The 26041-nt window shown below is 35.2% G+C and overlaps 1 protein-coding gene across 1 annotated transcript in view; it reads right to left on the bottom strand.

The window, feature by feature from the left end:
• The window catches only part of LOC137922125 (carboxypeptidase N subunit 2-like), a 268323-nt gene that overhangs the window by 144489 nt on the left and 97793 nt on the right, over nucleotides 1-26041 (bottom strand). The window contains exon 3 of the mRNA XM_068765007.1: nucleotides 24588-24641. Coding sequence (XP_068621108.1) covers nucleotides 24588-24641 — 54 coding nt within the window. The remainder of the gene's footprint in view (nucleotides 1-24587; nucleotides 24642-26041) is intronic.

Below are 26041 nucleotides of genomic sequence, written 5' to 3' on the forward strand. Positions count from 1 at the left end.
AATGTCGAAGATGTTATATTACAATTTCTATGTAAAACGGTTCTGCAGGCAGGTTGTATCCGTCACCCTGAGTGTCTTTCGTATTAAAAAAATAAAATGTATTTCAAAACTAATATTTATGTATGTATGATAGACGTATAATACTAGAAATTACATATTATAATGATAGATATCATATATAGTATTTAACGGGATTTATATAACGAAAACAAATTGATAGTATTTTGAAAAAAGAAAGAATATAAGTATTATTTTCTGTATCGTAAAAGACTAAAAAAAGAAACAAAAGACTATTATGTGTAGCGATCTCTTAACGAATTTTATTTCCGAACGTTAAAATAAAAGCTAATTCCGACTAAAGAATCGAAGGCGATAACATAGCGCGGGACCTTCTCTAACTGATAATTTTCGTGACAAAAAAGGGTCGATCGCTCCCCGGCTTACGGCTTGCGAAATGTGCGCTTATAAAAATAAAATCGCCGTAAATGTCCCGGATAAGATAGGCGACAATTAAGTTAAACAGGACAAACGTAAGATCGCCATTTCCATTCTCGAATGTGGGCCTGTATTCTGTCCGGGCTATCGCACGGCATCCTATTTAGAATTTAATCGCGTGAGGATAATTTTTAAACGGCTTTTTGCGATCTCTTTTTTAGCTCCGCATTTAGATATTCTTTTATACGGTCATCGTAAATAGTTCCGTAAACTAAACTAAAGTAAGAATTTAATGTATTTATTTCTTATTAGGAAACAGATAGAAATGCTTGCGTTTGTTTTCTGATACTACATCGGAATTAATATTAAAATAAATACATTTTCATTCAAAAATACAAATAAGTTTTTTCGTAATTGTCTACAAAATTTTTTCCATTATACAAACACAAGTCTTATTAGTTTCAAATACTCTTTGTAAGTGATAAATGTGGAAAGTTTGAAAAATTCTCTGGAAAAGTACCGAGGTTTTTAAAATGTAGTCTTGGAAAAAGTTCTTACGCATGCCATGGACAGCAGAGGCACCAAGATATCCTTGTCCGGCTAACTCAGGTTCAAGAGTAGGACTCTTTTGTTACCACCGAGACGGACAGTCGGTTCTTTATTATGATCATTCGCCCATAGACAAGATAGTAATTGCAATATATATGCAGGGAACTAGATCAAACACCATGTGGACGTTCATCTACCAGTCAATAAATAACTGATCTCTTTAGTACTACTGCCCTGGCGGCACAGATACAACTCATCTTCAATTACTGAATCGTTTATATTACTTACTAAATCAAGACCTTTTAATACGGACACGTCATTCAGTAATAAAAAATGATTAATATATTCAAATACATAAAATGATTGTTAATATAAACAAAAACAAATTTGATCACTTTAGAAAATGAAGAAACGATACCGATTAAGGCAAGTGACATATGGGAGTTTGTAACATACAATCCTAGGTAACATTGCATCTGCTTTTAATCGTTTAGATTAGATATAGAAAAGTTTAGATAGCTATAGGAGGTCTCCACTTGAGAAGACTTGTATCAAAGCAGCGAGAAAACATATAATTACGCAGCATTATGCAGTTTCCGGGGGGTATGTTAAACAATTCAATTTAAGAACTCACGTCCAAATTTATATTGCCTAATAATAAATCGTCGACTATTTCTAAAAGTACAATCTATTTGACAGCTGCTATATAATGTGTGTGCGCTATTCTCGTGTACAAATGATTTCACATGGTCCCCTAACACGTATTAGCTTTAATTACAGAGGAAATCGCACGCGTTAATCGTGTATATATCACACAAAGCAATCGCACTGTGAGTGTGCGAAACTCAGCGTTTTGTGGGGTCTCACAAAGACGGGAGCTGTGCTATCGATCCAAATCGATATTACTCGGGGGTACGAAGCCTCCTGGGAGATTGTGCGAAATTGATGCTATTATTGCAACGAAACTGTGACAGAAAACCCACAGCCGGTTCGCCAGTGTTCATTGTCGTATTTTATTTACTATTCTCATAGAATTCTAATCATTATCGACCTTTAATTTTGTATACTTTGTAAAGAACAAGCAAATAAAAGCACAATAAAACAGCCCAAGCTTAGTTATTACGAATAAGACCATTTTTTTAAAACGATTCATATCCAACAGACGTATATATATTACTCAAACATAAATTCGTCAACATTTCAGCCCGTAGACGCTCACTAAAAGACACAGGCCTCCGGCAAAGATATCTATTGATACCATAATCGCTTGGTAGGCAATTTGGCAATCGCATTGTGGTGTCAATGTACGCAGAGTACGTTGTTGCTCATCCTCTGGTAACTTGTTAATAGTAGAAATCCTATATAATTAATGGATAAAGTGTTAATTATATATTAGACTAGATCCCGGGAATGGAACTCGCGACCTACGATCGCAAATCTTAGTTCTCTACCGCTGAGCTATTACTAAACACAACTTCGAAAAGCAAGATGAAAAAACTAGATATCCTAGAACGGAAAATCGGAAATATGTATCATACGTCGATATTTAATAGTCTGCATACAGAAAAACGTACGTTCCATTTTGTATTGCTATAATTTTAAGAATATTTGACATTATTATTTAGATTGCATCAAAAATGTCCACATTAAACGTTTGTTAAAAGCCAATAAAATCTTTGCTAAATTGTTCGGTTTAGTAGTTAAAAGACCTTTTGCTTTGAGATACTTAGTTTTTAATGAAACTATAAAAAAATAAACTTTCTTTCGAGACACCGTAAATCTCTGTAAACGTAAGAAAGGACAGCACAAAAGCTAATCAAGTAATCAGGCCTCCAACGAGGCGAAGTTTATCCAACGAAAACATAAATCTCCTTGCCGAGAAACATTTCATCTTTAAACAGACCGGAGATTAAGTCAGGAGTTGTAATCGGCGTTAAAAACGTTGAACATCTCGGCGCGCGGTGTTGGCCGGGGAACTAAACTTTAATCCATTGTTTAGCGGCGGATTACAGAGCCGCTTATCGACCGCTGACGGCGTTGTCGGTTTTTTCAACGGCCAGTTTCAATTAACCGACAGACGATCGCTGCGCTGAGTGGAACTCCAGGCTTAATGTACGGGCCGAATTTAACCAAAAATTAATGCGAAGGTACGTGGGCCAAACTGAAAGTTTTTAGAACTGGCAACTTAAAAGCATTATATTAAAAAAATAAGTTTAAATTTTGAAAATAGAACTCTTTACCAATAATATTGAGTATACATTTCATTCATTTGTCATTTGTTTTACGATTTGGCGGCAAATTGAAAATTGTCTGTGCACGTCAGAATGAATTTAAGCCGAGAAAATTTTCGTGCAATGATTTTTTATGACTTTCGATGTCATATAAGTCAACAAGAAAGTTATGATAGACTTCGATTGGCTTTTCACGATGAAGCCCCATCTCGTGCCACAGTTTACAACTGGTTTAATGAATTCAAACGTGGTCGAACTAATCTCACCGATGATTTGCGTGAGGGACGGCCTTCTACAGCGACGACTGAAGACAATATCAGTGTTGTGCGGCGTATGATAGAGACTGACAAAAGAGTGACCTATCAGCAGATTCGGACAAGTCTAGGCATAGGTATGAGTCAAGTGCAAAAAATCCTCCATGAACATTTAGCGGTCAGGAAGCTTTGTGCCCGCTGGATACCGCATAATTTGACCGAGGCTCAAAAACTCCGCCGTGTTGATTGGTGCCGAGAAATGATCCAAAAATTTAACGGAAGTGACTCAAATGCTGTGTTCGACATACTAACAGGTGACGAAAGCTGGATTTACTGTTATGATCCGGAAACCAAAAGACAGTCTGCTCAGTGGGTGTTTCCTTCCGAAGAGTTGCCAACTAAAGTGAAGAGAGGTCGAAGTGTTGGAAAAAAGATGGTGGCCTCGTTCTACGGAAAGACAGGTCATTACGCGACAGTTGTCTTAGAGGATCAGAAAACGGTTAATGCAGAGTGGTACACTAACAACTGTTTGCCACTTGTCTTGGAAAAAGTTCGAGAGAAACGACCTCGCAGCAGGATCCTCCTTCATCACGACAATGCCTCGTCGCACACCGCCAGGCAAACGATCGACTATTTGGCGACCTCAGACGTGGAATTACTGGGTCACCCGCCGTATAGCCCCGACCTCGCACCCTGCGATTTTTATTTATTCCCGAAAATAAAAGAAAAACTTCGAGGAAAACATTTTATGGACGCCGAAGAAGCAGTGGCTGCGTTTCAAAACGCCGTCGAAGAGACCCCTAAGGCCGAGTGGGCAAGGTGCTTTTCTCAATGGTTCCATCGAATGCAGCGATGTATTGATGTAAATGGACTCTATTTTGAAAAGTTATAATAAAACTAATAACTTGCTAGAATGCTTAGTTTTTGATTTTCTAAGAACTTTCAGTTTGACCCTCGTAACAGCAGGAGCAGCTAATTGCCACTCTCGATTGCGTAAACAAAAATTAACGAGGTCATCCGTCTTCGGGGTCGCTATTTAAACTGTCCATTAAAGAGTGTAGGAATGCACGGAAATGCTTCCGGTTAAAACGTGGTAGAGAGATCGGTCTTCTTAATTGGAAGCGTTGCGGACTGGCTCGCGTATTTGGTACTCGGGCAGCGCTCGAGAATAATTGGTTACACCGGGCCTTTCAAGTTACCGTAAGGATTTATATCAGCAATCATTTAAACGTAATTAAGACGTTTCGTAAACAATGTCGGAAATAAATTAAAGGATTATCCAACTAATTTCAAAAGGTCAGCGATTCCCATCCCCCAAATTGCGTGAATCCTAAAAATTGATTATTTGGGTAGACACATATTTTGGAAACACTTGACCCTTCATCATATTTGCCGATAGAAACCCACTGCAATGTATAGACCTCTCCTAGACATCGCTACGAAGATCTTGACTATGTCGTCGGTCCATCTAGTGGGGGACCAACCCAATTTGCGTCTATAGGGTCGTTGGTCGCCACTTGAGTACATTTCGGCCCCAACTTCCATCAGCTGCACGAGCGATGTGATAATACAGAATTTGTAATGATATTTGTAAAGTTATGATTCTGATACATAAAAAATAATTGTTGATCGAAGACGAACGGTATTTGCAAATCTTGTTAACCAATATTGCCAACGCTTATCCTTGAACAAATTACCAACCGTTTTGCTTACGAAAAGAAGAACAAAGGTATCACAAAGATGTACCAATAATACTTAAACATTTTGTAGAACAAAGAAACATCGTCGTACTCGTCTGCGAAATAGGGATGCGTTCGATTACAAGATGCAATCATTCACAATACAATCAGCATTACTGGCGCCAGCTGCGGACCCCTAAGTTACGAGCCACTTGGCCGTGACGAAGGGTTCCGCACAGGGTTGCTCGGTAGACAACCCGAATATACATAAGATCCTTCATTTTCCTACACGAATAAAACTTTTTATATCCATTCTCTTCAGCTTTCCTGAAGACATAATGTTTTATGTTACTTTACTACAATTTTTCATTATTTTCTCGTTGTATTAATAGGTGAAAAAATTGTGGTCCAAATATATAAATGTGGAGTAAAATTTTCGTTTAAATATATAATAGATTACTATGATACGAAGCGAGAATTCCATGTTTTAAAAAGTTGTATGATTTAGATTAAAATTTAATTAAAAAGCTTAATTTAAAATCGTTAAATATTCTAAATAACAAACTAAAATTTAAAAAAAAACATTTTAATCCGACAACCCTATTTCCTCACTAGCGAAAGAGAAAAAGCATGCGAATTGACAGTTTAATCTAGAGAATTGGTGGTGCGGCTGTGCGGAGCTTCCACAGTGCACTGACATTAAGAAAAAAAAAAAACAGTTCTTTGTTAAATTCGCTCGAGCGAAACCTTCTCGTGAACCGCGATGAAAACTACATCTCTCTAATAAAGTAATTTAATCCCGGCAGAGCATAAAGATACTTTTTTATCTGTGCGCAATAACGTAATCGCAACTGACAGATAATAAAAGAAAAATAAAACGGCAAACGTAATGTGCTAGGGAAGAAGGTAGCATAACTTTGTCGAAGTTTCGTCTGAACATGTCCGGAGTTTGTTCGACGAAAATTCCTTAATAACAGGGTACTTCAGTACAAGAATAACTAGTTCCAATAATTGTACATACAAAATACAAAAGATAATTATGAACAAACATTTCGTAGTTCTTTTTTGTCTGTTTGTTATTATAACTTCGATTAACTTGAACGTTACATTAATATCAATTGTTCTTGAATATAAAACCTTTTTCTTATGAAGAACATTGTTTACTTACGTTAAAGCGTATCTTTTAGTCGTGCTTTTGTTTTAATATTGTAATAAGCATTGCAAACATTAATATTAAAACTCTCATTACCTATATAATAATTAATTTGTCGAAAATTCAGTATATGAAACTGAAAGTTGATCAATGTTCTTTTAATAGACCTGTCGCCACAAGTCAAATTTTTTAAAACCTCAAAATATTTTTTTTTCGATTCCATCTTTTTTTCTTTTGTTTTGACAGCAATTATATGCTCTACCCGTTTTTTTTTTCAACACTTCATATATCCCTTTCATTGGGTTAATATTTAAGTACATAAAAAGGACAGGGTTATGTGGAATCTCTACCCGCTTAAATCCCTTCGAAGGTCGTCTTCGGTATCCTTGTAGAGCTAACGGATCTCTTATGAAACTCGCCAGTGCCCCTCAGTACTTTACATCCCAGGAGGAAGCTAAGCTTCTCCGGTATCCTCGCTTTACCGTAGCAAAACGAGACCACTTCGCGTTGCTGCTCTTCTACGGTTCTCATTGAGTAGACAATGAAGATCTTATTCTCTTAATCTCAACGCACAGACCCTGTCCTTTTAGTAGCCCCTTACGACATTTAGGATGATGATATGACACTGCAGCCCTATTCTAATGAACCATGAATAATTGGTTTACCTCGTGTGTTTTACCAAAGATCATTTTGTTTAATAAACTATTACATTTCTTACGTAATTTTTACCATGTTTTTTTTCTAATTATAATTTCATTCTACACTTTTAACCATGATTCACTTCGTGTTACGTTTTATGTTTAGATTTATATTATGTTCAATTTATTCATTTTAAGTGAAACAAACTTTTATATTGTATCTAAGTTTTTCAGCTGTACCATATAAATTACTTCTTTTGTTGTGAATTCATGTGATGTCTTACTTTGTCTCATATTGACGACAGTTATATTTTTTGCATAATAATTAAGTTTCACTTCTCAAATTCATATTTTTACTTTTGAATTTATTGTTAGATACCAACGATTACCAATAGTAATTAGCCAAGCAAGGAATTAAGAAGATTGAGGTTTTGCTTCCGAATTAGATTATTTACAACCTTAATTACAAATACTCATTGGAAAAACTGAGAAAATATAGACGAAATAAATGTCTTACACTTACACCCTAATACAGACTTACTTCGCATTATTCATTGTTTTAATTAAAAATAAATATAAATAGAGAGGCACTAGAAGTGTATGTAAAATTAAAACGGTTAGTGTGAAACAGTAATATCACTCATTTGCTTTGAGTTAACAGTTTAATAAGTAATCATATAGCTGACGCCTCGTCGGGCCTTCGGACGGCTGTGGGCTAATAACGTACTGTTAGTGCTACGCGCACGCCTCAGTTCCCACCCTCCACGTCCACTTAATAAGTTTGACGTGTACTTTGTTATTGTCTGGTATTGATAAAAAAATTACAAGGCATTTTTTATTTATCCACTATTACATATTATCTTCATCATCATTATTTCAGCTGTCCTGCGACAACCTTAACAAGGTCGTGTGTTCACATTGTAGGCTTAACTTTAAAACTATTTAATCTGCGTGCTATATTGCTTGACCAATGTAGGGATATCAAGCCAATATACTGGACTATGTCAGTATTATACATAGGCTTTTCCTGAAGTCTTCCATGTTATGCATCGCTCACCTTATCCATCCATTACCGGTATTTTGAGGTTATAAATCAGTAAAGAGGGTGCTGTAAACCCTGTACCTTCAAAATCATGAAAAATATGTTAATCAGCATTTTAAATAAAATAACATAATCTTTATTGTCTAATAACGATATCTCTTGTGATAGATGATAGTGTTTCTAATGTAAAATGTAACTCTTGCTTCGTAAAAGGTTAAAAAAATTTAGATCGAAAAAAAACTTTCATTCATATTAAGTAAGAACTTTTCGAAGTTACAATATTGCCTTGTTTAACATACGGATTTCAGACATGGTAATTGAGAAAACAAGATGAAGATAGAGTGGCCATCTGTCAACTTAAGATGGAAAGAGACATGGTCGTCGCCATTTCAGCCCACAGACGCCCACTGTAAGGCATAGGCCGGCTTTCCCGAAGATATCAATGGGAGATATATCATAATCGCCACGCTTGACAAGCGGGTTGGCGATCGCAGTATGTTATTATGGTATGCAGAAGACACTACCCATCCTTTGCAAATTTGTTTGTGGGCTGTGGCAATATTAATGTACAATTGTAAAGTATGTATAAGATTGTGTCCCGGGAATCGAACCCGTGACCTACGAGTGCAAGTCTAAGTTCTTTACACTAGGCTATCACTATTCAAAAAACCGAAACTGCTGGAAAAATATATGCTCAAACTAAAACTATTTGATAAGATCAACAATATTAACATTAGGAAAAAAATGTAGAATGAACAAAACCAGATAGGATACGAAAAAAAAAGGTCGACCAAGTAAAAGGAAGAACGAAATCTTTAACCAGAGACGTGGACCCTTATGGATGCATGAGGCATGGGAGCATGATGGATGAAGGGGTTTACGAGAGGCCTAAGCAAAAGAGGCAACTACTACTTGTTAATAGAAATAAAGGATATATTTATTTTATTTATTAAAAAGTTATTTCTAGCTGTACATCATATGACCTTTCAAAAATATATAAAAAGGGATAAGTTGTTTTTAAGGAACATTAACTTAGTTATGCACCAGTATAGAAATAGAACATTTTTGAAAGTAGCCATACGGGCCAAGCGATGAGAAATATCCAATTAAAACTATTGTATTTAACTGCTACTCAGATCGAGTGCGGTAGATAACGGTGGTTTATTAACTGAATATAACAGTATCGAAAACTTTCAAAAGAAACAAATGCAGTTGGAGCAAACAAATCATTGACAGATCCCGTCAATAGCTGGCCTTGATCTCTCCACACGGCGCGCCAAGACCGGCTTTCGTTTCTTTTATCTCAAGAGCAGTACAATAACAATAAACTAAGAAATGATAAAGAGATTGACTCATCTTGCCGTACTCGACCTACATTCAATTTGATTGTTCCAACGGCTTATTCGATATCTATAAAGCAAATACCGCAATAAATTAGATCTCGTGGATTACGGATCAAAACATTCATTTATTATTAAACATTGTGTTTCACAGATAAGCGTATTTTTTCATGCTTTCACTGACGTAAATAAAAACATAACAAAAGCTCAAATCTATCTTAGAAGCAGCTTCTGATTGGACACTCATGATTTACACATACGAGTATATTAAACGATGTAAATGGAAAACACTGTGAAGTTTTCTAGAACCAACTTATTCCTATGTTTTAGAACATTGACTAATAATCACAGTTTCTGTGGAGCAGTGATTGCCCAGCGGTAGAGCACTGATAGTTGCGATTGTAGGTCATGGGTTTAATTCCAGGGATACAATGTTACATTATTCATACTTTGTGCATTAATTATATGAGATTGCCAATAGGAAGAAAGGCACCAGCGTCCTTTGCGTACTATAATATCACACAGCTCTCACCAAACCACCTCCCAAGCGCGGCGATTATGGTATATATGGGGGCATAGATATCTTCCGGTGGATGACTAGGCCTTGCAGTAGGCGTCTATGGCATGAAATGATGACTATTTTCTTTTCCTTTAGAAATAAAAATATCCAAGAACTTCACAACTACGTTCAACAAGTACTTCAAACTAGTCAACGAAAAAACTAGTAATAATTTCAATTCGTTTTTTATAACAGAGAAATCTCTCTATAATCTATTGAAAGAACTACGCCCCTCAAAAGCAAATATTACCTGATTTCTGCAAAAGGATTCCAAGGCAACATTAGAATTATTTTAATTTTGGTTATTTAGGAAGTGGTGTCTGATGGGTGAAGGTGAATGTAACGTTGCATAGAGATTTTCTTTAACCTGCTACGCGGGTCGTTAGCTGCGAACACCGTTTCCGGCATCTCCCTATAACGTGATGTACCCGCGCGTTAAATCCTTGGAAAGCTGATAAGTTCATCCCTTTGTGGCAATACAGAGCTGTCATAACAATGCTGAGTTATAAAATACTAAAAAAATATGACGTTGAAAAGTTTTACGGGTGCAACGCAATGTTTTATCAAATCTTCATTCAAATAATTATAAAAATTACTTTATTTTGTATTTATTACCTGTGTTCATTAAGCTAAAAAAACTTTTTTTTAGAAAGGTAAACATATATTAATTAAAAATTTCACAATCAACGTTCCGCGAAACGTAAATGTATGTAAAAAAATGTTTTCTCTTGCTCGTCGACAACGTGCGCCTCCGCGGCCAATTCCGCGCGCATTGTTTATATTTCATTTCGCTAAAAGCTTTAATAATGGAGTAAATAACCAATTTTCATCCCAATTTCCCCCAGCCGAATGAAATTATATTTTTGTTGACACACGGAAAATTGAACGTAATAATTCAGATTTATGGCGGACGGCATTCGCGCTGCACATCGGAGCGTCCACCGACCGCATGCACGATGCACTCGCCGTGAAATATTGCATTAAAATCGAGTTGCCGACCGCAAATAACGCGCCGCGCCGCCCTTTGTTATTTAATAAGTTTAGACAGGGCGGGTCATCGACCCCGCCGCTGCATAACACGTGTAACCCTCTTAAATATAAACATTCGTCATGTTACAGCCGACGGTGATCTGCGTTACGTCACACGCACTTAGCCCGCTGACACGCCCGAGTAAATTTCTCTGGCGCGGACGTTAGTTGCAAGCGGAAGGATAATATCACGGAAAAAAATTCAGTTACTTTATTCATCTCATTTACGACGAACGAATTTATATGTAAAATCTTAATAAAAAAAATTATTTTGTATTAGAGTTGCTTTTGAACGGTTACAAAATCAAACACTGTAACGAAACACGCATAACCATATATGAACGTTAATTAATAAAAGTTCCTTCTTTTTTATAAATAAATATAAAGACGAGAAATGTAATTTATAATTCAATTAAGCTGATATATTGCTAAATACCGCAGATTATATTTTATATGTATTAAATATAAATAATCTGGAGCATAATCGGTAAGTTTTTAAAAATTGAGAGAAAAATCGCTTTATCAAGTGATATTCTCTTTTTGAATTTATAATCCATGCAACCAGTCCTATTCGTTTTTAATCTACTTATTGAATTGATGTAAACACATTTTTTTTAATTATACGAAAAATATCCTTTTATCATAATTAAACCCGATACTTTTTAGATTAAGTGTCTTTTTAAATAATAATACACAAACAATAATGGCTAAGTGGTTTAGGATTTAGGACGTATAACATCAAAGGTAGAGAATTCAATTACCAGTAAGGATATACTAAATCGCACACAAACTGAAGGAAAACGATCAAATAGCATATTTTTTAATTTAAAATCTGGCCTGAGTGTTACTCGTCGTTTCTGCCCAAAGACACCCACTGCAAGGCATGGGAGGCATATACCCAAAGAAATTCGTGGGGCTTATACCATATTCGCCACGTTTGACAGGCAGGGTTGACGATCGTAATGCGGATTTATGATGCGCAGAGGACACTGCTGCCCATCCTTTGAACATTTGTTTGTGAGCAGTGGCAACCCTAAATAATTAATTCACAAAAAAGTGAATCACGAACCCGCGATCTAAGATCACAAGTCTCAATCTTCTACCACTGTTCAACGTGTGTTACTACATTATAGAAGGTCAGTTTCGAATAAACTATTTGTTTTATTGTCGCGTGATTTCGAAAAATATAGAATTTACAGACAATTTTTCTCAATACCGTTTCAATGTTTAAGTTACATAATAAAAATACTGTTCAATGTAAGATAGCATAAAAATGTAAGATATGACAAGACAATGTATATACATATATGTCTCCTATTGACGCAGTCAAAGGTTCTAATCTAATACAGAAGTCCGATCAAATATGGGTCGCTCCTGTGGGACTATTATGTAACTGCCCGCGTTAACTTACCGCGTCAATATTGATTCTGCTACGCGTACATAGCTCGTATTGTATATGTGGGAGCAATGCACATCTGTGCAAGGCAAGAGATGTACGTTGTTTTTCAGTTGAGCGTTTGGCGTAACGTAATAAATGGAAGTATTGCGCCTTGGGGATAGTCTATACAGGAGGGTTCGTTAGAGAATCACTCAGCCCCTTTCTTTTCGACCCCTTTGTAGACGTCGACGTGTAAACACGTGCAATTGTTGTAAATATTGCATGTATTGTATGTAAGGGAAACTTCTATTTGGATCATTGACAATTATTTTGACCGGGAATGATATCTATACATAAGATTATACAATACGTACTTGTTTATAATTGGAATGATAATTTGTTTTGTTATTTTTTTTTTGGTTCATGGTGGTTTAGTTGCTAATAATTGCAATCATATACCGGTTCGATATCCAGTATTTACATTTCTTAATAATGCTAAAGGTAAAAGGATTATAAATCAGGCAAAACCAAAAATTCTTTACACCTTCCATTACATAACTTCTTTATGATAGTAGGCATATATCTTTTTAAACAGTATAACGCAAAAATAATTCAAAATACTTTTCCTCGTCTTAAATTTCAAGTAATTTTACTTTTCATTTATTTATTAATTTAAATACTTATTACACATTTTATGTATAACGGCGAACTTAATACTGAAAGCATTCTCTACAAGCTAACTGTTTGGGCGGTGCAAAGATAAATTAATATGGGTAGGTGAAACTATTTATATCATAAAACGCGAAGAAAATTTATAAAAGAGTAACTTAAACTTCTAAATAAGTCGCGAAGAAACATACTGTTTCATAGACGTGTAAAAAACCAAACAGATTGACGTCAATAAAATCTCATAAAATTATTAAATATAAACAATTTTTTTTTATGTTCGATGTCGACATACAACACGACACGGTATGTTACTAGTAACAAAACAATGTTAAAGTATTAGTTCAACCTATTGACGTTATAGTAGTGAACAGAGATAGCCCAGTGGTAGAGAACTGAGACTTGCAATTGTAGGTGGCGATTCCCAGGATACAACCTTATATATAATTCACACTTGCGTTATTTATGTAGAATTGCCACTGCTCAGAAACAAGTTTCCAGAGGATGGACAGCCTCAATACCGTGGCAATTATGGTATATCCCTCTATAGATATCTCTGGGGAAGGCCTGTATCTTGCAGCAGACGTCTATGGGTTGAAACGACATCACTTGCCGTAATATCGTTCAAATAAGAAGTTGTCTACTTCAAATATATCACCCATTAAACTTATCACAATTGTGTAAAGTATTTTTGTATTACAATAATAAATCGTGTATTGTTTGTGTTTTATTAAATTCGCAATGAATCGAAAAACAAATTTCCCACAGTCGGTTGAAAGCTTCATTACCGCAAATTTCGTTCTGAAATAAATACAATAATACAATTGACCGCATATTCGGCGCGCATTAAAATAGTTTTCAAATATTCTATCATCAAATTTCCATTTGTATAGAAAAAATAAATCAATGGAAAATACTCGCGAAACACTGGTGATAATCCATCACTCGAATTATTTTTAAATTGCAACGAAATAAATTATTAACGTGCCAATACATGAGTAAAGACGGGCCTTATCCAACGAAAAGGGACGAGTTTAAGTAAATACATGCATTTCGTGGAGCCCTCACTCTTTCGTTTAGGGTCATGAAGGATTCGTTATCGAGGACGCTGCCAGAGTGCCGGAGGGTCAGGAGGGTCGCGGCGAGCCATTTACCTCGCCACGAGGGGCGCTACTGCGACAGATGCGTGATCCCTTGAGATCCTAACACAGAGTAACTTATTGATAGAGACTAAGTAGACTTTAAAGTGATCGATGGCTAGCCTAATGACTACCAATACGTTATTCCACCCTGTCCCCGACAGAGGCACCGTCACTTTGATCTCATTTATGAAGCTTACAATGATAAAAATAATATAAAATAAATTAATATAATTTAATTAAACAGCGATGTTCATAAATTGAGCAATGGAAATAAAAATAACCAAGTCATACTTTTACCTAGGCTTGACAACTAACTATACACGGTATTACAAAATAAATTGTACTTGAACTTGTAAAAAATCCTATTACAGTGAGAAGGATTTTCAATTGATAATAAATCTTGCGAGAGAATTACTATGATACTGTATCAAAGATGTTGTAAATATGACCACAAAAAAAATCTAGTTTGTCATGGACTCTTTTTAAATCGCAGCGTTTTTGAAAACGTCATAGCTTTAAGTTAAAAATAGCTTATAACTAGCTGTACTTAATTATAAAATTCTTATGTATTAAAACTATAAAATAATGTACGAGATAAAAATAAACATAATTTATTGTCAATATAAAATGATCGAAGATTTACCTGCTTCATAATAGTGAAGCGTCTGTTCGTGTATTGATCTATGCAAACAAAACCGAGCACTCTCTAGCGTCATTCGAAAAGCATTCGTTCGGCGCTAGTTGCATTGTAACGGAGGGAACTACCGGGGGTCCAGAGACAATATAAGATTCGCAGAACGATGGTTCACGTCAATTAAATACATTTTTATTCTCTCAAGCGGCAAATCGGAGATTTCTTGTTGAGTTATCGCACTTGGGGCTGCCAAACGATACAGGTTTTAGTTTTCTTTGATCGGACAGTTGCCATTGAGGAAACAATGGCCACAACCTGACACGAAGGAATAGACTTCTTAAGTTAATAACGATATTTAAAAAAATACTTCTCGTTTTCATGGTAAATTTTGTACTGTCAGGAGTCTTTTGCCAGATGCATTTCAATAAAAAATGTCATAAAATTTGGAGTGATCGCTTTATTTCTAAATGTGAAATAAATAAATAAAATAATTAGATAAATATTAACCGATACCGCTGTGCTGTTAAGGGACAATACAAACTTGCAGACCATGATGTGACATATGTGCGATGGTTCAATAGTCATGATATTTTATGATTTTTTTTTCTACAAAGTGCTCGGAGACTTAAAAAAAGATGAGTGAAATTGGTAAAATAGTTTACAAGTTATGGCGTGACCATGTGAAATAGGATATGTAATTTTGGGATACATATATATTGACGTATATATGTTTATATATATTTCGCAGGTAATCATTGTGAGATCTTAGTTGGTCGATAGAGCCTTCGGATTAGCCGAACCCTAAAAATTAAAACTAAATCACAGCCCTGCTATTTACCTTCCTCGAAATTAAAAATACACATTAATTAAATGTAATACCACGAACATTTTCCGGAAGCGTTAAATTATGAGTTTTTCCCCGGATTTTTCGAAAAAATAAAAAAAAGGTGCGGCGTGTTTATTCAAAGCGTTCGTAAACGCGCGTTATCGGGTTGATGAATGAACCGGCGTCGGGGGTTAACAAAAATGTTCAGATAGAAGCGATGCTATCGCCGCCCAGCAATTTGTCTGAGTAATTTATAGATGGCGGCTCATAATTAGAGATATCTACACCGGCTGTGCAGCGCCGGCGGACGCGGAGCTGGCTACGCGTCAGCACCTTTATCTTGACTAGTCATTCGCGCCGACATTCGTGCGCACAAGGGCTGGCGACTTAGATCACTAACAGAACTTAGCATATTCAGATTTGATCGTCATACACACAAACATACACATTTAACACAAGATATATATGTATATGTATCGTTAGTCTTATGATACTAGGCAGCAGTCCAATCGGTCGAATCCGGTCATCCGCTACCCGTATCCAGTGACTCCCAGCGACTCTCCACGACCCTAATTGTCGTCGGTTCACCAACTGAGGTTTTTAATTATCATTAATTTGTCACAGGTTATAGTAAACCTGCAGGTTTATATATATTATCTGCCATTTATATTGTAAGAAAACATTAAATGTAATAGATAAAGAAGTAAAGTAACTGATCGAAGAACTCTTGTTAGAGAGAATACTATGGCTCCGTCTATGATTTTAATTTTTTAGGAATGTAAATTAATTTAGTTCTTTTTATATTTTGCTTTTACACAAATACCTATAGATACCTATAGACTTCCAATAGGATTGTTTGGAAGGGGTTTGAAACATCGAATGTCTCCTGTCATCCTTAACAAGGCCCTCTGTCCTCCCTATAGAAGTCTCTAAGCTGCGTTTACATGTCCGTGAACTAAAGAAAGCACCAAAAATCACTTAATATACCTATTTAAGTTTTAATGTTAATAATGTAATCTTGATTAATATATACTTTGAATCAGTTCCTAAATTATATATTTTTACATTTTCCTATTTTCGAATACACTTAAAAAACAAATTATATGTGAAAATAGAAGGTCCACTTTACATCGTATTTGGTACGACTAAGTTATTAACTAATTTTTTTTTAAGATTTTTCTTTAATTAGTTATGTCTTGAAGAATGCTGTTAGCTATGATCACTAAAAAATGTGTATTGGAAATGATCAATATTAGAAAAGGACCAATATTACCAATATTACTTAGGATGGACTTCCGCGAGGTAACGCCTGATTCCATTAAATATTTATTTTAATATTGTACGGACAAGAGGAATGTGCGATATTGTGAAGAAAAATTAAGGGATGTATGACGGAAAAAAGAGAGAAAAAATACAAAAACAAGTGAAAAGATTTTTGAATTGTATAAGCCCTGTACCTCCCAAGGATAGGGGTGAACGAGTGGTTCCCAATAATAGAAAACAATTAAAAAAAATGGGACGGGCTCATAGTTTCATATATTATTAATAATGTATAAATAGGTTGTTTGTATATTTATTTTTATTTATAAAAATTACATTTACTACATTCTAACTTTGCACCACACAAGGTTGACAGAAAGATTGGGGCACTAAGTTCGTTCATATATGTGAAACAAAATAAAATCAGATGAATGTGATTAGTGGTTGGCAACAATGACAAGATAAACAACAGATTTTTTTTATATCACAGCTCTACCATTAGTTCAGAGGGAATTATTTTTAGTATTGGACCTAATTTCTACCGATGTAAGCAAGCTAGTGTCCTAACGTATTGTTCGTAACTACACGATATTTCCTTACAAATCTAGGTAAGAATAATACATTTTGTATGCATCGGCAGCCCTGATAAATCCAAACAGTTATCTTGCATGTTCTTCGTGTAGGATAGTTAATTAGACAAACCTGAATCATTTCAGCTGACGCCTACGAAATTGATGAAGTGATAGTGAGATTTTTAATTAAATACCGAGTGCTCGAGATTATGGAAAAAAACGACTGGAGAACGTTACGAATGTGGTAACAGATTGATACTGTTATAAATGGCAGTAAGAAATTTTAGTATGTTACGTAATTATGCAAGTTTTATTATTGGAGTAATTGATTTACTGAACTGTGATCTCATTGGCAAGCTCATAGATCCTCAATGTACTATGGAGTAGGCTATGTTCGAGATATTTATACGAGATTGAATTAAGAATGGGAAGATCTGTGAATGAATGACAGTAACCGATTTAGCCCATTTGTGGGTTGAGGTGGCTCGAATGGCCGCTGGAACTTTGTAATGATCGCACAATTTCAAATACTTTGTTACAAATTCGGTAGAATGACGTCATAATCAAGAATACTAAGAATTTATTAGTGACGTCACGTGAAATTCCAATGCAGCCTTAAGGTTCTGGAGTGGAGACCAAGAACTGGCAAGTGCAGCGTAGGACGATCACATAAATGTTAATTTGTCGACCTTATTAATAACGTCTTCTGGCGGCGTTAAAAAGACCGCTTTCTATTGATCCTAGTATACTAGTAGTGATACTAGTAGTGGCGAAGGCTTATGTAGAGACCTAGGCGTTCTATGGCTGAAGTGATGATTAGATGATATTTACTTGTGAATTGTTTTAGAATTTTGATATGCCTTGGCTGAACTATGTGAAAGGTAGACGAAATTATGGAGGAACTTGTAAAGGCTTTAATTTCAAAATTCACCCAGCATCACTATCATAGATGCGGATAGATAGGACTGTGTTATAAAATATTTTAATCTAATTTTTGTTTGTATAAATAAAGATAAAGGATAAAATGCTCTCAGTAGCACCGTGAACCATGAAACACTTGAAAGCGTTCAATAGATACTCCAAGTAGCAAGGCATATGACTTCAATACATTAATGTTATAAACACTGGAGAGATCCGAGTCATGTTACACTTGGTTTATATGCAGCATATGCGACAATATAAACAAACTGTGTAACAACATTGTAACGTTAATGTGTGCGTTCACGCACACAAGTAACGGTTACAGTTTAGCGGTACGTGAATATACAAGATTAGGAGGTTGGTTATTATTGTAGGGAATTAGATCGGTATGTTTGTACAGTTATGGTAGTGAAAATGTTGATAAACGTGTTTTATAATAAAGGAGAACTATACATTTGTTAAATATATTTGAAAATTATCGCTGCGCAGTAATATATCTCTGAGAAGAGAATTTTTTAATGAAAACAATTTTCAACTGACTTTACAACTACAATAAACAGTTATAAAATTAGTCCGTAATAAATGCAGATAAGTATTAATGAATAAATTAATTAATTAATAAATTATTACCTTCTCTCCAGTATATGTATAGTAGAAGCAGGGATGTCACGATTAAAGTTTCTAAAGATTAAAAAACTTTATTAAGGATCGTAAAATAAAATTTTACTATCTCTGTAGATTACGTTTTATCAGGCTATTCGTCTTTTTTGTAATAATCTACAGGTCAACCTGATATAGTACAAACATAACGAAGGTGTGTAAATGTGAATAATAAAATATATACATTTATACACATGCGTTACATCTGATAGAAATTACACATACAGATATAGCTATACTATATAATCAGAAGTTAGATGTTCCGAAAGTTACTCCGCTTACAGGTCGCGAGGTTTCTTTTTCAAATCACAATTGTTTGCTAACTTCAGAAGAAGCAGAACGCTTAGGACAGGAAAAGAACAATAATCGAAGGCAGATTTGTGAGAAGCACAAAACAGTAAATTATTTTATGATCGTAGCTTTCTTTCATGGTTTTAGTCAAGTATGGGGTTAAGTAAGAAGGCGAAGTGTCAGATTAAGAAATAATAAGTAAAGAAGGAAGTTAAAACATGATATTTATCTTTCAGGTTGATGTTTTCAAAGTCTATAGGGAATCGAATCCGCAATCCACGAACATAAGTCACAACTCAGAAACGTAAGGCTACACGTCTATTGGGAGTCTACGAAATAAAAATGTATATATACACGACAGCTATACTGAAGGGGTGAACCCACATCAGAACGCGCCGAAGTCATGCCTATAAAGTGTATTTCTTACAGCCGTCGCATCTTTGTTTTTGCGCCCGAATGAACGCAAACTGTGAAGTCGAAATGCAATCTCGAAACAAAGTATTGTAAGGTTTTTTTTTTATTCTGCACGTAACAAAATATCTCCGAGGGCGCACGCTCAGTCGCAAATCGTTTTTAGCGGCTGCCTTCGCCCCGCGCGCCTCTCTCGTCCCCTCTGCCGCCCTGTTTACCTCTCCCCGGATTACTCATCTCAGTTGCGACGTAACTCCGCACATGACAAATAAAACTAGTTTAAAATCTACTTCGCATCAATTTAGTAGCAACATTTGTTTGTGCTCGCTACTGAAAGAGATTTTTGTTGGCGTTCTTTTTTTGTGAGTAGCTTTATAAATGGTAGTGTAACATTTCAAAGAGGATTTTCGTTATCTGTTCAGCATATAGACGGGTGTAGTTTTAATGTAAATAGATTCTAAAAATTAGTAATTAAATCTTTATATAGGTTGTAAATTTTACAATGTGAAAAACAAAGAACCTTTCGACACAGGTCTTCCTCGGAGATTTCAAATAAGGCCGATTGGAAGTGGTCTACACCGAACGTCTTACAACGATTTTAACAACGTCGTCTCACCACCTTGTACAAGGGCGTCGTACTCAAGAACTTTAAAAGAGCCCCGATTATTATTACAAAACATATATTCTCATTATTTCGAAAAATACAATAAATTATCCAGCGATTTTATTTATATCCTTTATTATGTTCCGGTAATAATATGAAATATGCCGAACGTAATATTTCTCGAAATGTTACTAACTTGTCCTGGGACTGAAATATAATATGGCTATCCTATTTATATTAGTTACACTCGTAAACAACTTATTGAAATACATTTGCACAGTTTACATATTCCTATACGCACTTTTTACTTTTTTTCTTCAAAATTTTCGTTAGTTTGTGAATTGTAAACAATAATATTTTGAATCATTCTGGTGCCCATAGGACAAGTTAATCCTTACAATGGGCACAATGAGTTACTTTTTTTTATTACGGCTATAATCTAAGTAGTCTGTAGAAACTTAGACCAACTCTTGTATTTAACATGTAACACTTTCTTGTAACTTTCAACCTAACATAATGATAATAAATAAAACTTGTTTATCAGTAATGCAGTATAGGATTCGCTTCGTCACATATAAACGAAGCGCATAGAAAAGCACAAAGAAATCATTTCACCAACTTCAACGGGAGCAAGAGAAACTAATTTCGATGAACCCTCACAAACGTCGCCGGTTCTTGAATTCGGTGGAACATACAAGGCCACCTTTTATTTCCAGAAATGAAAACTTTACACTGAATTGTTGACGAATCCGCAAGACGTCACACATGTGTATAGTGTTAAAAGGTTATAAGTATTGCTACGATATTCCTATAATAGTTAATTATAAGTAAATTAAAGTTCAGGTTTATTTTAAAGAAAGGTAACCAGAAGAGAAAGGGTTTTCAGCAATTATTGCCAATCTATATTTAATTTAAAGTGTTTGAATCATCGCATTTAGATTTCAAACGTAGTACATATTTACTTGAACTTTGAACTTGAAATCGGACACGTGACTCGACAGAAATGTGTTGCCAGAAATGTCTCATATAGCATGAAATTTAAAAATATATAAAATCTTGTCTCTCCTGTACTAGTCTGAGTGTTTCTCAGACTAAGATGCGTTTGAAATTCACGTATATACAAATTATATATAAATATGTAATTACCGGAGAGTTACATTTGATTTAAATTTCTATCAATGAGTACTTATACGTGAGTTACCATACGCATACATGAGTTAATACATACATGTTATAAAGTATACGTCTTTTTTCGTAGAACAACACAAATTGTGGTGAATTAAGCCTCAATTGTATTTGACGGCACTTTCGCGTCGATCGCCTGAGGGCAATAACCCTTAAAGACAGTTTAATTAGTGCCTTTGCTAATATCCGACCTCCGCCGGGCCTTATAACCTGCGCTTGACATTCGGGGACTGTAGCCGCATGGAGATTGCGAATTAGCACCTAACTGCCGTTTAACGGTGCCCTCCGATCGTCGAAAACCATTAACACGTTTTTGTAGTTATCTGTTTGTCTGTTATAAGTAAATTTGATGTTTAAAAATTGTACAAGCACGGCCACTTTACTATCTTTTTGTCATCACAGTGATAATGATTCCAACTGTTGGCACATAAAACACCTCATAGAGTAATAGATGCATAGAGAACTTATCTACCATATAGATCCAGAATATAGGTGTGACTACATCTTATTTTTTTACAATTTTTTTTCTGACTAGTTTTCAGAATCCGAAAAAAATATAAATATTTTTAAAAAATATTTGAAAAAAATATTATAATTTTTTGAAAAACCTAGTGGCGACTCGGGCCAAACCTACCGAGGAGCTTCGTTACTAAAATCATCGTTTGTGATCAGTGTGCACATACCGGAGAAAAAAGCGGTAGATTGAAAAGTTCGATTCTTGGGATACAACCTTATATAATTTACATTGTGTATTATTTGCATAGGGTTGCCACAGCTCATAAACCTTTCCAAAGGATGCGCAGCAGCATCCTCTGCGAACCATAATCCTTCACTGCAATCGCCTACCCACCTGCCAAACGTGGCGATTATGGTAAACCTCCATAGATATCTTCGGGTCACGCCTACGTCTTGCAGTGAGTGTCTACGGGCTGAAACGACGACGTCGATGATTTTCCATCGACCAGGATATCAAACCACTATACTACAAACTCTCTAATATTGATTATTTAGATTGATATAATCAATAATATAAAACTCATTGTGCGAGTCCTTACAAACCGAAAAACACACAAAAATATAACAAAGTGCATGATAGAGAAAAAATATTTATAAATTTATACATTATTTTATATGCACGTAAATACGTTAAATACTTTTGCTGATAAATGAGCTACATATTCATTCCTTTTTATATTTATATCCCATCACCCTTTATATCAGACTAAACAATTTTCAATAACCGCGAACCAAAGCAGCAGGTCTAAGGTTCGAAAACGTACGTTTGACAAATTACCCAATTAGCGTCTTTGTAGTGCTGTTTACGCGGGAAAGTTTTCCCGCCATATGTAAATTGTTAATATAGATTAAAAATATTGCAAATTAAGAGAATTTACGTGTAGCTATTTTTATGCAGACGTATATATTAATATATTAAATTAGTGTGTTAATATTTGGACCGATATATTTTTTTAATCTATCAACTCGTTTTGTTACTACCTAATATAAAAAAATATTATTTATTGTTCATTCAACTTATAACAGTTATAAAGGAACAGTAAAACTGAAATGAAGTCGCGAGCAAAACGTGATTATAACGAAAATTCAGTTTAATTTTTTTTATTTAATCTAGGTCACGTTTCGTTTTTTATTTCCCGACGATACGGCCATAACAAGACAGCGGAATGGAAGGAAACGTAAAAAAAGAAACATAAATTCCGCCACCGTTTCACCTTTTCGTTTATAATCCACTCGGGAAATTATTATAATAAATTCAAATAAAAGCAAACCGCGGAGACTTAACGGCATAGGAGAGCCGGCAAGTCAGGAAGGGAGGCCATCCAAAGTTTGTCCGACAAAAATGGCCCGAAATTTCAAGTCCGACATTCTGTTTCCGTTGGCCGCAGTGCCGCCGCGTAAATTCTGTGCTCCGTCTTTTATACCCTTTGTTTTACTCTTTATTATTTGCGGGCCGAGCCCAACGCGGCCGGGCTAGGAGAACCACCCCGCGGAACGGGCGCAGTAAACACGACCACGAGTAGTATGCGCATCACATTGCCAGCCAGACGAAACTCATTTTTATTGTATCGCACTTGTATTGTGTTTTACTATCGGGTCATACGCGAATTAAAATTAAAACATAATATTGACAAACAAAAAATAATAGGAACGTGGTAATTTAAGGAAAAACCGTGACGTAATTTTAGGGAGACAAAAGCAACAGAAGAAAGAAGAAAAGTATGAAATATTATTAAAATTGCTAAAAGAAGATACATGAAAATAATAATTAAAAGAAATTTTAAGACCCTATCCAATCGAAACTTTGCAAATGCATCCTTATTTACAATGAAATATAAAAGTATTGAAGGTAGTAAAATAACCACAGGTTATATAAATTATATTCCTGAAGGAATAGATTTTTATATATACAGGTTATATATACCCACAAATAGATTTGTTTCTAGTATTTTACATTTAATTGGTAAATAATATGCTTTTAATCTTTAATCATTAGTTTATTTTTGGCTTAAAAGTCCTTAATACAAAGAAAACAATAAGTATTCCAACAAGCGCATTTCAAATTTTCTATTAGCATACGATAAACGTGAAAACTTTCCTCGTGCCCGACGAAGCGAAGACGTACATAATTAGAGACGACAGATAGGGTAAGCGCTTATGACGTCACAGTCGTAAAGAAAGTATTTTATTCTTCTGATCGCGTTACGTTCGGCTCTTTATGAAAACTGCCCCCTTCTCACAGACCCCGTCTTTAGCGCCCTCCAACAGTCCAGATGGCACGATATTGGACTCTTGAGTTTTATGCGTGAACCGGCCGATGTTCCATTCGGATCGTAAAACTAGGAATCCGTCAACGAGGAAATATAGGCCACGTTCGGACCGGCCCAAGCCGCAGAGGACGACGGGAATGAATTTGAAATGAGGCTTTATTTATACTACACTGGTCTCTCGTGACCTTTATCAACGAGACGTCAGCCGCCTACTCGCAAGGCCCGCTTTTATTGCGCCTTAAAAGTTACTGCATTTAAATTACTTGCGAACACGAAAAGATTTATGGGTCGAACGAACAAGACATACAAATGAGTGGCGCTAAATTAGAAAAAAAATCTTACCTTTGACATTCTGAAGTTTTGTCTATGCGAAAGTAGATTGTCTGCTCCGGACCTCTGAAACAATAGCAAAATTAATATAGAAAATTGTAAAATAATACTTGAATAAGTATGTTGAATCGAAAATAAAGTGAAAGTTTTTTTTATAAACTGAATCCTCATTCGTAACTATTTTTGTATTACCATTGTCTTATACTATGCCTACAGCTGAATCTGAAGCTTTGTCCAATTACAATTTGTACTCAGAATAGCAAGTAACTATTTAGAATTATTAAGCTTGTTATATACTATTGAAAATTTCAAAAACCTTGCTATTTTTATAGATTTCTAGTCCATTTAATAACTACACAGAAATAATTAATTTTCAAGATGCCACGGGGTTTAAGATAAAAAAAAAACGGGACTTCAGCCCATAGACAACAACTTCAAGATTTAGGCTTCATCCAAAGATATCTATGGGGAATATACCATAATCGCCACGCTTAAGAGGCGAGTTGGCGATCGCAGTGTGGTATTATTGTACGCAGAGCACACTACTGCCTATCCTCTGGAAACTTGTTTGTGATTAGTTGCAATCGTCTATAATTAATGCACAAAGTGTGAATTATCTAAGTTTGTATTTCGAGAATAGGATCCGCGATCGCAAGTCTCAGTCCTCCACCGCTAAACTATCGCTATAATAATTTAATACGCCTTAAAAATAATAATACTTAAGGTTGTCGGAAGACGCTGGATGCAGACCGCTTCCAGCAGGTTATATCGGAGAACTACAAGGTAGACCCATGTCCAAAAATGGTCATCCTACGGCTGAACAATTATGATGATGTCATAAAACGTACGATATATAGTTCCAAGCACTCTTAGCTCTAAACGTAATATCATACTATGGTGTGATATAATATGATTGGTTTTTATTTTATGTTTCTGAGTTTTGAAATCATAATAAGATTTAACTGATTATATTTATCATAACGAGCATACATTTTGTTTAATTAGCTTCTAGGTCGCTAAACTTAATATTACTTGAATGATATTTAAATTTTAAATTATACGGAAAAAGTTTATCTAAGATTACAATTATAAAGCATACGTTGATAAAGAGTGGATTTTTTTTACCAATTATAGTATTAAAATGTTAATCGTAACCAGAATGCGTGTTGCAAAAGAGACCTATTAACCAACATTATATCATCCAATAGACCACCTCTGAATAGAGGAGTCTAAGGAATACACTTGCGATGCCTGCATCCAACATCCTATTGGGAAGGTTACCCACGTCGCATTGACTGGCTTATGATGGTCACTAATTTACCTTTAGGTTGTAACGGCCGTCGACAGCAATTCTTCGAATTTGGTAATAGACGAAATTGAAAATTGTAATGAAATTTATATAACTTCGGTACAAGAATATTTAGAAACAATAAATTAGCTATTATTGGGCCAGTCCTTCCAATTGG

Source organism: Battus philenor, unplaced genomic scaffold (assembly GCF_028537555.1).
Source record: "Battus philenor isolate CCGP_79_NKW_IND1 unplaced genomic scaffold, ilBatPhil1.0.hap1 SCAF_2, whole genome shotgun sequence".
Taxonomy (NCBI): Eukaryota; Metazoa; Arthropoda; class Insecta; order Lepidoptera; family Papilionidae; genus Battus; species Battus philenor.